At 38.9% G+C, this 14,532-nt stretch overlaps 1 protein-coding gene across 2 annotated transcripts in view; it reads right to left on the bottom strand.

Annotated features, from left to right (window-relative positions):
• Positions 1-14,101, bottom strand: part of LOC131152713 (DExH-box ATP-dependent RNA helicase DExH5, mitochondrial) — a 68,063-nt gene extending 53,962 nt beyond the window's left edge. Inside the window, exons 1-4 of one of the 2 annotated variants that reach the window (XM_058104526.1) lie at positions 13,406-14,101; positions 9,450-9,604; positions 9,274-9,361; positions 8,052-8,297 (exon numbers count right to left, since the gene is read on the bottom strand). In XM_058104526.1, coding sequence (XP_057960509.1) covers positions 8,052-8,297; positions 9,274-9,361; positions 9,450-9,604; positions 13,406-13,873 — 957 coding nt within the window. In that variant the 5' untranslated portion in view covers positions 13,874-14,101. Of the gene's footprint in view, positions 1-8,051; positions 8,298-9,273; positions 9,362-9,449; positions 9,605-13,405 lie in introns of those variants that run through there. The other variant, XM_058104528.1, reaches the window with a different exon arrangement.
• Between the last annotated feature and the right edge of the window lie 431 nt (positions 14,102-14,532).

Raw genomic sequence — 14,532 nt, 5'->3', positions numbered from 1 at the left:
GGTGCAATTGAAAGACTTGCCCCTTGAGTTGTGGACACCTATGGCAATTGGAAGGATATGCTCAGAAATTGGTAAACCAATGTACTCAGATAAAGTTACCACCAACAAGGATCGGCTTTTGTATGCTAGGGTCCTTGTTGAAGTTGATGTTTCAAAGGAAGTGAAACGCAGGATCAAAGTTTGGCTGCCAGATGATATGTCGATTGAACAGGAGGTGTTTTTTGAGAATCTTCCAAGATTCTGTAAAAACTGCAAGGCTGTGGGTCATTCTGAAAGCAATTGCAGTGTGAGAAATGAAAGAGTTGGGGGTGCTGAAGGAAAAGTCAAGAGGGGTGAGAAGCAGAACTCTGAATCTAATGCAATCAGGAGTGTGAAACCTGCTGAGGAGATTGTTGGTGGTGTTTCTGGTTCTGGGATTTCAGCTGATCAGGAGCGTGAGGACCTGGCAGACGGGTCTGAAACTGCTTTTTGTTCCCAGCTGAAGGCTTTTCTGCAGGATAGAATGAAGATTGCAGAGAGCTTAGAGGGGTATATGAACCTTGCAGAGGGTTCAGAAGATGTGTTTTGTTCTCAGCTGAGGACTATTTTGCAGGGGAGAATGAACCTTGCAGTGGGTTCTGTTGCAGCTAAATGCACTCAACAGGAGGGTCAAATACAGGGGTGTGGGGACATTCCAGGTAATGAGGACATTGCAGAGGGACCTGATGCTGGACTTGGTTTGCAGCAGATGCCTCAATTTCAGGGTCGTGGTGACAACTCAGAGGAGTCGGGTCTGCTGGAATCAGGAAGTGCTCAGAATCAGGTCTTGAAAGGTGCATGTGGTCTGGAAGCTCAAGGGGGTAGCAGCTTGAATGCCTGAAATGGTTCCACTCTTCTGAATTCTGGGGGGGTTGGTGCTGGGAATGAGATACCTTTTGACAAGGGTAAGGTAGTGGCTAATGAGACCAAGAATCAGCATGAGAAAGCTAATACACAGAAGGATGAATTTATTCAAGTGAGGAATAAAAAGAACATGAAGAAGGGTGGGCCTTTTAATCAGTTTAACAGGAAGAGGTGGTCTGGCCCCCAACCTGCCCCATGAAGATTGCTTCGGGGAACATCAGGGGCTTTAATAAGCCCCTGCAACAAAATGGGGGTTTTTGACCTCATTAAAAGGAACGGAGTGGACATCATCGGTATATTGGAAACTAAACTTTCAACTTCTAATCTAGAGAGTCTGATGAACAATAAATTCAGAATGTGGAATCAGGTAAATAATTTTGAATGTCATAGAGCTGGGAGAATTTTAGTGCATTGGAACCCTCAGAAAGTACACCTTCAAGTTGTTGACAGGAATGCCCATGTAATACATTGTTATGTTGTTTGTTCTATAACATCTAACATGTTTGCTTGTTTTGTATATGGTTTCAATGCAATTGTAGCCAGGAGATCCCTATGGCAGGATTTATCTCAATTCAGTCAACAGAATGCTGCTCCTTGGCTGTTAATGGGTGATTTTAACTGTGTTCTGACTGCTGAAGAAAAGAAGAATGGTCGGCCTGTTACAAACTACGAAGTGAAGGACATCAGAGAGTGCTTCACTGGTTCAGGATTGACCGATGTAAACTCTTCTGGATGTTTCCTTTCCTCACATGGACAAATGGAAAAGTGTGGAGTAAACTCGTTAGGGCTGTGGTCAATTCCTATTGGCTCCTTGCTGGTTTTAAAGCTCATGCTGTTTTCCAATTTCCTGGGCTGTTTTCTGATCACTCAGCATGTCTTGTCTCCTTGTTTGATGAAGAAAATTTTTATTAAAGGCCTAACAAATTTTTTAACATGTGGACGAATCATAGCAGCTTTCAGGAGGTGGTCACCGTCAGAGTGGGTTGGGATCTCAGAATTCAGGGATTCTGCCAGTTCAGGTTTGTCAAAACCCTGAAGGCTCTTAAGGAACCTTTAAGGACCTTAAACTCTGTACACTTCTCCCATATCTCCTCAAGATCTGAAAATGCAATGTCAGAACTTCTGGAATTACAGCAAAGGCTGCATGACTCTACCGATGATGAGGAATTACAAAAGAAGGTGGTGGCTAATAAGGGTAAGAATCTTCCTTGGCCAATTAGCAAAGGCAAGGTATCTGAAGGAATGTGACAGAAACACTTCATTTTGTCATGCCTTGATGAAAAGACATATAAGCAGGAATCACATAACTGCTGTCAGTGCTGTGACAAAAGCCAATGGTGAGCAAACAAATTCTCAACAGCAGGTGGTGGAGGAATTCCTGTGTTTCTATAAGAAGTTGCTGGGATTGGAATCTCCCACTGGTGCAGTTGACTCTCAGGTTATTGCAAATGGGAAAATACTTAGTGACTACCTGGGAGCCCAAATGATTAGCCAAATTACAGATGATGAAATAAAAGCTGCTTTGTTCAGTATTGGTGACCTGAAATCACCTGGACCAGATGGTTTTTCAGCTTGCTTTTTCAAAAAGTCTTGGAACGTTACAGGAAAGGATTTCACTCAAGCAGTTAAAGAGTTCTTCTCTTCTGGGAAACTGTTGAAACAGATAAACCACAAAGTGATTGCATTGATTCCAAAGTCTAAACATGCAGCCACTGTCCAAGGATATAGGCCTATTGCTCGTTGTAATGTAATGTAATGTACTTGCAAAGGTCCTAGCTAGTAGAATCAAACCTTGCCTTGATGAAATTGTGAATCCTGCTCAGTCTGCTTCTGTTAAACAGAGAAGCATGGTGGAAAATATTTTTCTTGTTCAGGAGATTGTAAGGAAATATGCTAGGAAAGGGGTGTCCCCTAGATGCATGTTAAAAATTGACCTCAAGAAGGCCTATGATTCTATTTCTTGGAAATTTTTGAAGGAGATACTGGAGCACTTAAACTTTCCAAGAGTCATGGTTAATTGGATCAAGCAATGTGTTTCCACAACTTCATATTCCATCTCTCTCAATGGAGGGTTTCAGGGCTTCTTTGAAGGCAAGAAAGGTCTTAGACAGCGTGACCCGCTGTCTCCCCTGCTGTTTGTGATTTGCATGGAATACTTCTCTAGGCTTTTGAAAACTCTTGAGGATAACCAGAATTCAAGTTTCACCCGAGATGTGGTGGGTTGAAAATCACCCATCTTGCCTTTGCGGATGACTTGATATTGTTCTCTAGAGGTGATTCTAGTTCTGTTAAACTTCTTATGAACTGCCTAAAAAAATTTTCAGACGGTTCAGGGCTGGCGGCGAATAACATGAAGTCTAATATCCCGTTTGATGGAGTCAAGGATCTTGAGTTGGAGGAAATAAGAAGAATTACTGATTTTCAGGAAGGGGAATTTCCCTTCAGATACTTGGGAATTCCATTAATGGCCTCGAGACTGAATAAAATGCACTATGCCCCTTTGTTTAAAAGGATCTCTAATCTCATTAGCGGTTGGCCTACTCACTCAATCTCCTACATGGGTAAAATGGAGTTGATTAATTCTGTCATCCAGGGAGTGAAATGTTTTTGGTTGGCAATTTTTTCCATTCCAAAGTCTGTCTTGGATCATGTTGTTAGACTATGCAGAACTTTTCTGTGGGGAGGAAAGAAAAGACCCCCAGTAGCCTGGAAAGAGGTTTGCTTGCCAAAAAAGGAAGGGGGTTTGGGGGTGTTTGACCTAAAAACCTTGAACAAAGCCCTCCTCACTAGGGCTATGTGGAATATTCAGGAGAAAAAGGACTCTCTATGGGCAAAATGGGTGCATCAAATTTATTTGAGAGGATCAAGCTTTTGGGAGGCAGCAGCAAAGCACGAAGACTCCCCTCTGTTTAAGAAAGTGGTTGAGCTGAAGAACCTTTTTTTGCATATGTGTGGTGATCAGAGGTCAGCTGAGTCTTTGATTAAACAGTGGGTTGTTGATGGCCAGATATGCTCCTCACAAGTTTATAATTTCTGGAGAAATAAAGGAAGTGAAGTACCGTGGCACAAAGAGGTGTGGAAAAGTGGCAGTACTCCAAAACATGCCTTCACTTTGTGGATGGGAATTAGAGGAAAGCTGTATACAAATGACAAGCTGCAAGGAGAAGGGTTAAACCGTGAGTGTGATTTCTGTAAAGCAGATGTGGAAACAAATGATCACCTCTTCTTTAAATGCAGGTTTTCTAAGACAGTGTGGGACCTGGTGCGTAATTGGCTGGGCTTAACCAGGGCTATGACTAATTTTTAATCTGCTCTAAAATGGCTCCACAAGGAAGCTAGGGGCACAGGAATCCAGGCAATTGGTAAAAGGATATGTTTGGCTGCCACGGTGTACTTCATATGGCATTTTAGAAATAAAAGGAAGTTTGAGAGTAAATCTATCTCTCCGGAGGAGCTGTTGAAAATGATACAAAGCCACACGTATAGGGTGGTTTATGACAGATTTGGCTTATTTTCCCTGGACTAAATCTTGTTCTGTTTGCTGTCGGCTTCTATTAGTTCTGATGTAACTTTGTTGCATGATTAGGGAGGCCGCTTGGTCTTACCTTTCGTTTGTATTGTTCTACAATTTGGATTGGGGGTTGGCTTCCCCTGTTGCCTGGGTATGCCCATTGCCCAGTGTACAGTGTATATCGCTTTTGATCAATATATATTTACTCTTTACTGATCAAAAAAGGAAAAGGATTTCTATAATTTACCTAGTTAAGTTTTTAGTAACCATGATCACTAGCTATTTTATGATTGTTGTTTTGTATTTGTACCAAACAATCACATTTTTATTTTAAATGAATAGAAGATAATTAAGCCATAATCTTCAAAATAAATTTATATATTAACTAAATATTAAACCGGGCACATGCATTGAACATGCCCCATTTGCTAGTTTGTCGAAAACTACATTTCAGATAGATGGGTTTAACCCACTCAACAAAAGATCTGCTCAGGGATGAAGAATTTGAGCCAAAAGCAAATACAGCTGGACATGCTCCCAATGCCCTTTTGTGGCAATGGAAGAAAGAAATAAGAGGGTTTTTTAAGGCTTGGCAATTATGGCTGGCTTGAAGGGAACATTGCAGTGAATCTTTTGAAAAGCATAGGGGGTAACCTGAAGATCTGCTGTTTGGATCACCGTTTTCCATTTCTTAGTTTTTTTTCATTTGTAATTCTGTTCTCTTTTTTACGTACTTTGCCCGTACAAAATTAGTAACTTTCTTCTCTTTCATAAATGTGTACTGACAGAAAATATTTATCACAACGACAAATCTTTAAAGAAATAAGAAAAAAAAATTCCAAGTGTGAAACTATACTAAGCACTAGTCAGGGGAATATCAATTTGACATCAAATGCTGGGCGCAATGCAACTGCAACCAACGTGCTAAGTGGTTGCATCACCCAAGTTAGGCAATGGAAACCTAACTGTGGGCAGTCACAAACAGGCAGAAGAAGCACCTGCTCCACCAAGCCTATGCAATCAAGTATATGATGCATGGCTTCAAGTAAAATCAGGCATTAAGGTACACAAGTTATTGTCTGGAAGACAAAAATATTAGAACTGGGAGTTACTGTTGAATTAAGAAAACTTAGTTTTTAAATATATATTTTCCAAAAGAAAGCCACGATCAGAATTTTGGGAGAGGCAGGGGTGTACACGGTTCGGTTCGGTTCGGTTTTTACCAAAACCGCCAACCGAACCGAAATCCTCGGTTTTCAAAATGACTGAACCGAAACCGAGGAGTTCGGTTCGGTTCTGTTTTTACCAAAACCACCAACCGAACCAAACTCCTCGGTTTTCAAAATGACTGAACCAAAACCGAACCGTATACCGTCGGTTTATGACCAAACCAAACCGTGAACTTTGCGGTTCGGTTCGGTTATTTTCGGTTTTACCGAATTTTGAGCTATCAAAACAAAATATTACTTGAGCTGGGCTGCATCAACAGCCACAGCCCATTGTGACATTATAAAATTCCTGGGCTAAGGCTTTAATAGCAAAGCCCAAAACGTAAGACATGTTGAAAGGAGGATCCACATAAAATATATAGGGTGGGATACTAGTTCTCTTCCCATTTCCAACCGATGTGGGATGGGCCGATGGCTAGCATGTGGTTCCTGGCTTCCTGCTATGCCTTGGCAAATCTGTACTTCCCCAGTTGCCCTCTTTGCAGTTCGCCGATGGCCTCTCTCTCTCGCAAACACACACACAGAGATGGGGCATGTGCGCACCAAGACGGTGAAGAAATCTTCTCAGCAAGTGATCGAGAAGTACGACCCTGGATTTCCACACCAACAAGATCAACCAAGCTCCAAGAAGGGTTCTGTGATTGTCTGAGACTCTGAGGCATCTGTCCGAGGGTTTTGTTTCTGTCCGAGACTCCGATGCATCTCTCTCAAGTCTCAAGCTCCAAGAAGAGGAGTGCGAGCATTGCAGACTCGCATGGACTTCGTCCCAGAAATCTCCGCCATCCAGACTGACTAGAGGTGGATTCGGAGGTGGTTTCTCGCCGGCGACTGGCGATCCAACACCAAGGCAACAGGTAGCACCGTAGCACCGTAGCATCTATTGTATAAAATTATACAATTATTATTTATTAATTCGGTTTTTCAGTTCGGTTTTGGTCCAAAACCGAAACCGAAACCGAAACCGAAATTTTTTATATTTCAAAACCGAAACCAAAACCGCAAACCGAAAAACCGAACCGAAATGTGTTTCGGTTCGGTTTCGATCCGGTTTTCAGTTTTTCGGTAAATTTTGTACACCCCTAGGGAGAGGGGCAAACAACCACTAGACTTGCATGGACTGTCAAGGGGGAAAAATCCACACAGACCAGCATCACAATGCCAAACTCTCTCATATCTAAGTCTCTAAAAGAGAGTTTGAATCCAACTAATGAAGAATTCAAATCCAACTAAAGGGACAGTAAAAGATTTTCCAAAATTTAATCCACATGCTAATCAATCACATGCTTCAACTCAATGAACCTCAACAACAAACACACAACTATTTTAAAAAAATGCAAAATGCAAAACCGTCCCCTGGTTTGATGACATAGTATAGTGGAAATCACCAACTTCATTTCATGCTACCATGTAATGAATTGTAACCCTTAAAAATGACCTCTATAATTCAACAAAGACTATTTCACTTGACAAGGCAGGCATGCCATTTTGTGAATGCATAAAAATTTTGCTTTGGCCAATCAAAAAATAATGATGATGATGGTATAGGCATACAGTTTTTTTCAGTAGAAATAAGGAGATACTGGTGTTGCAGTCCCAAATAGAGTGATTGAAAAAAACTAACCACATGAATACACTAGTCTTTAGGAAAATGCCCACAATAAATATACACAAACTTTTTTACATAAAAAACTTTCAAAATACTTATTAATAAAAAAAAACATTAGATTTGTAAAAATAAATGTATATAACTAATACACGTGTCATTATATTCAACATATTAGTATAGCAATTACTGGTTTGTGATTAGATATCCTAATTAAAGCACACACCACGCGCGCGTGCACACACACACACATATACTGATTAGTGATTTTCATATTATTTTATTAAGCAGAAGATGATCTTTGGCTTGATCCTAAAATAAAAGTTCAATATTTAACAATATTTTTATAGAACAATGATTTAAACAATAAAAATAAATTTAAAATAAAAATTAAAAAAAAAAAAAAAAGCAGGAGAGAAACATAACATCTTTCAGGGATCGTGAAAAAAGGAAAGGGAGCAATCCAAAATAAGAAACCAGAGTTTTTCTGGAAAACCCATCTATTTACTAAGGGCATTTATTGTTGTCAATAAGCCATCCCCTGACTGATATAAGTTTGCTCCTTACTCAATTTATCATGCACCCCAGCAACAATAATATAAAAAATAAATTAAAATAAAACACGCTCGACACACAAACCGTAGTTGTAATAGATAAATGTTCAGGAAAAAAAACCTGCTAAATATAAAAGACAGCCTAAAATATGCACAGCTGAGCATTCCAATACAATGAAAACTCGCAAAGAGAGAAAAAAAAACAAATTTTGACTGAAATGACTAGAGCAACAGGAATGCTACTCCAGATTCATCAAGGTAATAATCTGAACCTGCCAAGCTTGTTGCTGATTCAACAATAGCAAACTTCTCTGCCGAATGATTTTCTCCATGAAAGGCTTACTAGCTGACAAAGGTTCTGGTTGCTCAAAAAGCCCTTCATCAGTAGCAATACTACCACTGCTACTTGACCTTGAAAAGGCAATATCTCGAAAACTGCCCAGATTCTTAGACATTTGAGAAAGGTACTCTTCAAGATAGGCTTCCACTCTTCTTTGCAAACCAGGAGATAAAATCACCTGTCAATTAGTGATAGCTTTAGGTAAATGCTTGGGAACCATGTAAATAAGAGAACAATCCTCATTGAATTTTATGTTTTCCAAGAATTAAAGCGTCTATAATGCTTGTCAACCAAAGAACTTGCAAAATTCACCTATGTCATTTAAATGGGACAAATTAAAATTAAAAATATTTTGGAAAGAAACAGTCGGACAGCAGCAATAATAACCAAGCCTTGACTCCTGCTAGGTGGGGTTGGCTACATAAATCATTCTCCGTAGTCAACACGATCTTGGCAATATTCTCTGGCAAATGGAGGGCTGTTGAATTATTACTATCGTATTTTAGGTCTATCCCTACCCCTCCTATTACCACTAACATTATCCAGCGTAGTCTTCCCAACACATTATTTGGCCTTCTTTGCTGGTGCTCAAACCATCTCAGCTACCCCTCCCTTATTTTATCTTCTACAAATGCTGTGCCTAGTTCACATAAATTATTTTTTTAAGTTTTTAACATATCCACCTTAGCATTCTCATTTCAGCAACTTTTACTTTTTAGATATGTTATTTCTTACATGCCTAGATCCATTTATAGCAGAACTAGTCTTATAGCTGTTCTAACTTCCTTTTAATTACAAGGGTATACTATAATCTCATAACATGCTCAAAACCATTTCTCCATTTTATCTAACTTGCACTGACTTTTTTTTAATAAGAAAATAAGAGGATTTCATTAAAACATAGAGAATCTACCATAATGAGAATCGGAGTTCCTCTAAAAAAATTAAGTTAAAAAGGAAAAAATAAATAAATAAATGCTTGCTAATCCCACCATAGATTTAAAAAACAAACTCCTCTAAAGCAACAGGAGCAAAAGACTAAATTCTATGTAGTACTTCTTCTATTACACATTGATATAAAATAAAAAAGTTGTACTGCAATACATAAATCCAAATTCTATTAAACAAATGAAGACTGCATTAAGAGAAAATACCTCCCGTTGCGGACGCCTATCATCCAAATCAAATCTGTAGTTCGGCAGTGGGACCTTGCTAACAACAACAACTTTTACATACACATGACTGCCAAAGATAATTTCTACCTGAATTTCATGTGATAACCAACAGAAAAAATAATGATACAAGTCTACTCTTATGAACTTGAAGATACCTATACAGACCCATTCTGCTGGCCAGAGCTGCTATCTGCTCAAAATCTCGTCGGTCCTTTTTCTCCCTTGATGCCAACTCTTGCTTATCCTTGTTCCGTAAAAGCATGGTTAACTTCCATTTCCATTCTTCAACATTATCAAATGTGGAAGCCCCCTGAAAATATAATTATTTATAAACACAATATCATAGAATTTAAGTGTAAACTCACATTAACTAAGCACTCAAGAGATAAAACTAATGGACTCCAGTGAGGCAGATCAGATAATTCTTGCATTTGCAACAAGAAGAAAACAGCCCAAGGAAAGCATCAAGGGGTAAAATTTCAAACACATTGACTCAGAAGTACCAACTCCTTACTTTATATCATGTTTGTCCATGCATTCACAGATAAAGGAGGTAACATTAACTAAGCATCTGATAGACCAAACTAATGGACTCCCGTGAGGCAGATTAGATAATTCTTGCATTTGCAACAAAGAAGAAAGCAGCCCAAAGAAGGCACCAAGGGGTAAAATTTCAAATATATTGAAGTCAGAAGTACAATTCAATACTTTACGCAGATTTGAGGCAGGTGAATCACTATTGTGTTTGTCCATGCATTTATAGGGAAATGGAGGTAACACTACAAAGAACTATTTGCATATGACAGGACATTGTCTTGATAAAAATTTGAAGTTTAATTAGATTAATGGAAGTATAAGAAGCCGCTATAAAGAGTTCCCCCAGACAACTGTCCATGTGCATGACTTGAAACAATGTAACAAAAGCTGTTCACCAAAATAAGCAATTTCATGATAAACAGTGGGCAGCAGCCCTATGTAAGCAAAGCATGATAGGAAAAGAATCAATATAGGTGTTCTTGTGAGACAATCTCATTGTTATGAAGTACCAAGATCTGATGCCCACATATCCCGTAGCTAATGCTAGTGTGCCACCATTTGGCTACCAAACATAACCCCTTGGCTTTGGCTATGGGTTCACAGAGCATAGCCAAAAAAAAATTGGATAATAAAACCTGCACACCCTTATTTGCAAGATTTTTTTTTTTTTTTGATAAACAAAATATTATATTAGACAGGGAAAGAAGAAGAGAGCAACAAGAAAAAAAAAGGAGGAAAACAGGGATGCAATGACATCCTCCCGATACAACAGATAAAAAAAATCTTTATTTGCAACAATTTTCCATATCAAGGGATGCCCCTAGTCTAAAATCATGGCAATTTACTTCTCAAAAACATGAATGACTCTAACTGGGATGTAGTAATCAGCAACTCAGGTCAAATTCATACCAGTGCAATAATTCACAATCAAAGAAACTATGGGCATTCCACTGACAATGAATTTTTTTTTAATAGAACACAATAAAAACATAAAAATTCAAAATGAACTTTTTATCAGTTAAAAGTTAAATAAATAATGAGTGCTTATTTAAAGGGTACTCTGATGATAAAAATTGACTAATAATCTTGATCTAGATACAGTCTCTGCAAAATTTTTCATCACTATAGTACACCCCAAAACCTTGACCTGTTAGGTACTGGTGCTCCCCATCAGTAACAGAGAATAATAACAATTCTTAATGGCCATCATGCCACACACAACAATAAGTTGCAGCTAGCTTTCTTTTTAAAATAGAAAAAAAAAAAAATATATATATATATATATATATTGAGGAAGAAAAAGAAGAGTAACAAACTAGGGGAGGACAAGAAATCTTTGAGAAAAAAAATTAAAAAATATAATTAAGAAAATCCCTCTTCAATTCCATGATGTCATACTTCACAGGACACCGCTAATTAGCTAATTCCAACCGGCCTTTATTTCGGCACAACCATCTAGACAAACTTCATTTCCCCCAAGACTAGACAGCCATGACCCCATCTTATCCAAAGTTGTTGCCTAAGATAGTGCTGAAACTTCCTCAATGAAACAACATGGCCCTGAATGGACTACATAATTATACCTTCCCTTTAACAGTTTTCTGCAGAATCAGCAATACGCAACTAGGAAACATGAGCACAAATTCAAGTTCTAGGAAACATCGGTAGCGACATAAAACACGAATATGACACAATATTGACACAAAAATTCAACAATTTTGAAAAACTGAGAATACAGCGCAGCAGGGATACATTAATGGATTAATATATATAAATAAATAAATAAATATAAATATATATATATATGTATTAAGGCATGTTTTTCCTTTTAAATGACAAATATGGTGGTAATTTTTTATTTAAAATCAAATATGAGCACTATTCATGCAAAACTATCAATTACACATTTTACAAACTGCACTTCTATAATCATCAACTACATTCATATTATAGAAGATTGGTCCAACAACAAAAGAAAACAACTCAAGGGCAAAGCTGATGGTGGGCAATGGGTATGGCTCATCAAGAAATTAAAAAGAAAAAGAAAAATATTAACAGAGTGGCAAACTAGCAATGGCTTTAGAAACAGAGAGGGGAATTCTAAAGGTTGGAAAGACAGCACTCTACAAGGTTGGTGCAGTGGCACTAGGGCTCCAAATCCAACCACTCCAATATCAAAGAACTTCTTGACTCTCAAACTCTCTACTTCTCAATTTTTCTTTTTGGGCTTTGTTAACAGAATTAAAAGGTGCAACATGACACAGCATTCCGGTGCAAGAAGTGTATCAAAGGTGTCCTATCCATGTCGGGAAGTGTCTCAGCTGTCCCCAAAAATAAAAATTAATTAATTAATTTCCAAGACATGTCAGATACATGTCAGGGACTGTCAAGCAGGTATTTGTATCTGACATGTGTTTGACAGTAACAGTTCAGGCTACCAAAAGTATCGGTGTTTTATAGGTGATGATGTGTGACATATCATTAGTTGTAACAGACTACAAGCAACCTGAGACAGTTTGACAATAAGCAATACCATATATATAAAATATATATATATTGGAAGAACCAAAATACAATCAAAGCTAAAAGCACCGTTATAAGTAACTATGTTAAATACTCATGAACGCATTTGAACAGCTGCTCTGAATTCAACAAATAATTTCATGGACTTATAATGGTCAACACAACCAAAACTTGGCATCATAGTTCAAGAATCTTTAGACTCTAGCTTACTATGTCAAAAACAGCATGGCTTTGCAGAAACTGCACAATTAGGAGTGAGTACACATGGTACTCATTTGAGATTAATTGAACATAGAGAAATCCTAAAAGGAAGCAGATTAAGGTTGTTAACAAAGATTTATTAGCATCTTATTTAACTGAAAGAATTGCCTTGGGTAACACAAAATTCAGAGAGACAGCCCCAAACAGTAAATGTCTTCAAGTTAATTTGGGGAAAATAATACCAGCAAAAAAATGCAACCCTCAGTGCACAAAGCTCCCATGCCACACTAATGCCATTGGCAAGGGTGTCACACTAATGCCACAAGGTCTAGTGAGGGCATAACGTACACAGCCTTACCTCTTCAATGGGAGAGCATGTTTTTGTGACTTGGACGTGTGACCTTGTGGCATTAGTGTGACACCCTTGCCAATGAAAAGGAACAATCATGCATGTCAATATTCTACATGTGTTTAGTGGGTTACACTATGAACCAATTATTCTATTCAACATGATCAGTGTATACTCTAAATTCACAACATTACATGAGAAATTCCCAAAGAAATGCTGGAGGCCCAAAAAAAAAACACAAACATTCAATAAAATATGGCGCAAAGAGCCCAATTGTAATTAAAAAAATTCCAAACTAAACACGTCCTTGCATTTAAGTGCACAAGCTAAAACACGCTGTTGAATGGAATAGAAATGCTTGAGAAATTTTAACACCAAAGATTCAGTTACTATTCAATGCTGACAAACAATCAAAACAATGAGAAATCACAACCCTACTTACAATTAATCCTCAATCAACCCAAATAAACCAAATAAAACAAGACAAACAAAATAACAGACCGGGGGCAGCGATGACTCAATTTCGCGGTCGGACCCTTCCTCTGAGAACTCATCAAACACCAAATCATGCGCCGAATTCTTCTTCTGCAGCTGTAGCGGTGGCAGCGGGACTGGCGGCTGATGTTGCTGATGATGAGGATGAGGATGAGGATGATGGTGGTTGTGGTTTTGAAAATACGGCAAAGGAGGACTGTTTCGAGAGTTGAGAGCCGAGGGCCGAGTGTCCAGAGCCTTGGAGTCGTCGGCGTCGGCGGCCGCGTCGGTGGCAGAGGAGGAGAGGTTGGAGGAAGCTGGCGTAGTGATGACGGACCTGAGACGACGATGGTGGGGAGGGACGTAAACGGAGCCGTACGATGAAGGAGGCCGGTCCTTCATCATGGGGAAGGGTTGTGCAGTGATTGAGGGTTTTAGGGTTTTGGGATGCACAGAAGGAGGAGGAGAAGGGATTGGGAATTGCAGGGCGTTCATGCAAGGGGTGCTACGGCGGTGCTGGGCCCGGTCCGACGACGAACCTCGTCGGAATGGCGTCGTTTTGGGATGGGAGCCTGTGGCCTCTGCAGGCGGTGGGCCGCACGCTGTTTCAGTTTGGTTGGTTCGGAGGCAGAAATGAGAGATGAAACTGATGATGATGGTAATGGATCGCCCAATGAGGGAAAGTTTGGCCCGGCGTCCGGTGGGTCTTTCAAAGCTTGCAGTTGGGAAAGTTAATGCGGAATTTTACCCGTTTGGTTTTAAGGATCCGAAAACAGGTTTCGGAGTTTTGTTTTTTAAATTTTAAAAATAAAATAAAATAAGTTGTATCGTATCACTTGTTCTTTTTCTACTCGAAAACACGTCTTATTAGCCGACTTGTTTTTTTTTAAATCATTTGTAAAATTATATATGTTATGAATTGATGTTATGAATTGATAAGAGTGACGGTCATTCATCCATATTTTGTCCACTTCTTTATGTTCCCACGAACCTGTCATATATGTCTGTACTAATTCAAGTTCTTATGAACTTACCTCATATGTCTGCACTAATTTTGTCCCCATGTGAACCTGGAGAAGAATCCGTGACCTTATGGTTCTAAGAAAAGGATACTTAGTGATTCAAGCATCTTTTCTAGTAATCAGATGGGTCAG

This window comes from Malania oleifera, chromosome 4 (genome assembly GCF_029873635.1).
Source record: "Malania oleifera isolate guangnan ecotype guangnan chromosome 4, ASM2987363v1, whole genome shotgun sequence".
In the NCBI taxonomy this organism is placed as follows: domain Eukaryota; kingdom Viridiplantae; phylum Streptophyta; class Magnoliopsida; order Santalales; family Ximeniaceae; genus Malania; species Malania oleifera.
This window is presented reverse-complemented; position numbering and strand designations above follow the sequence as displayed.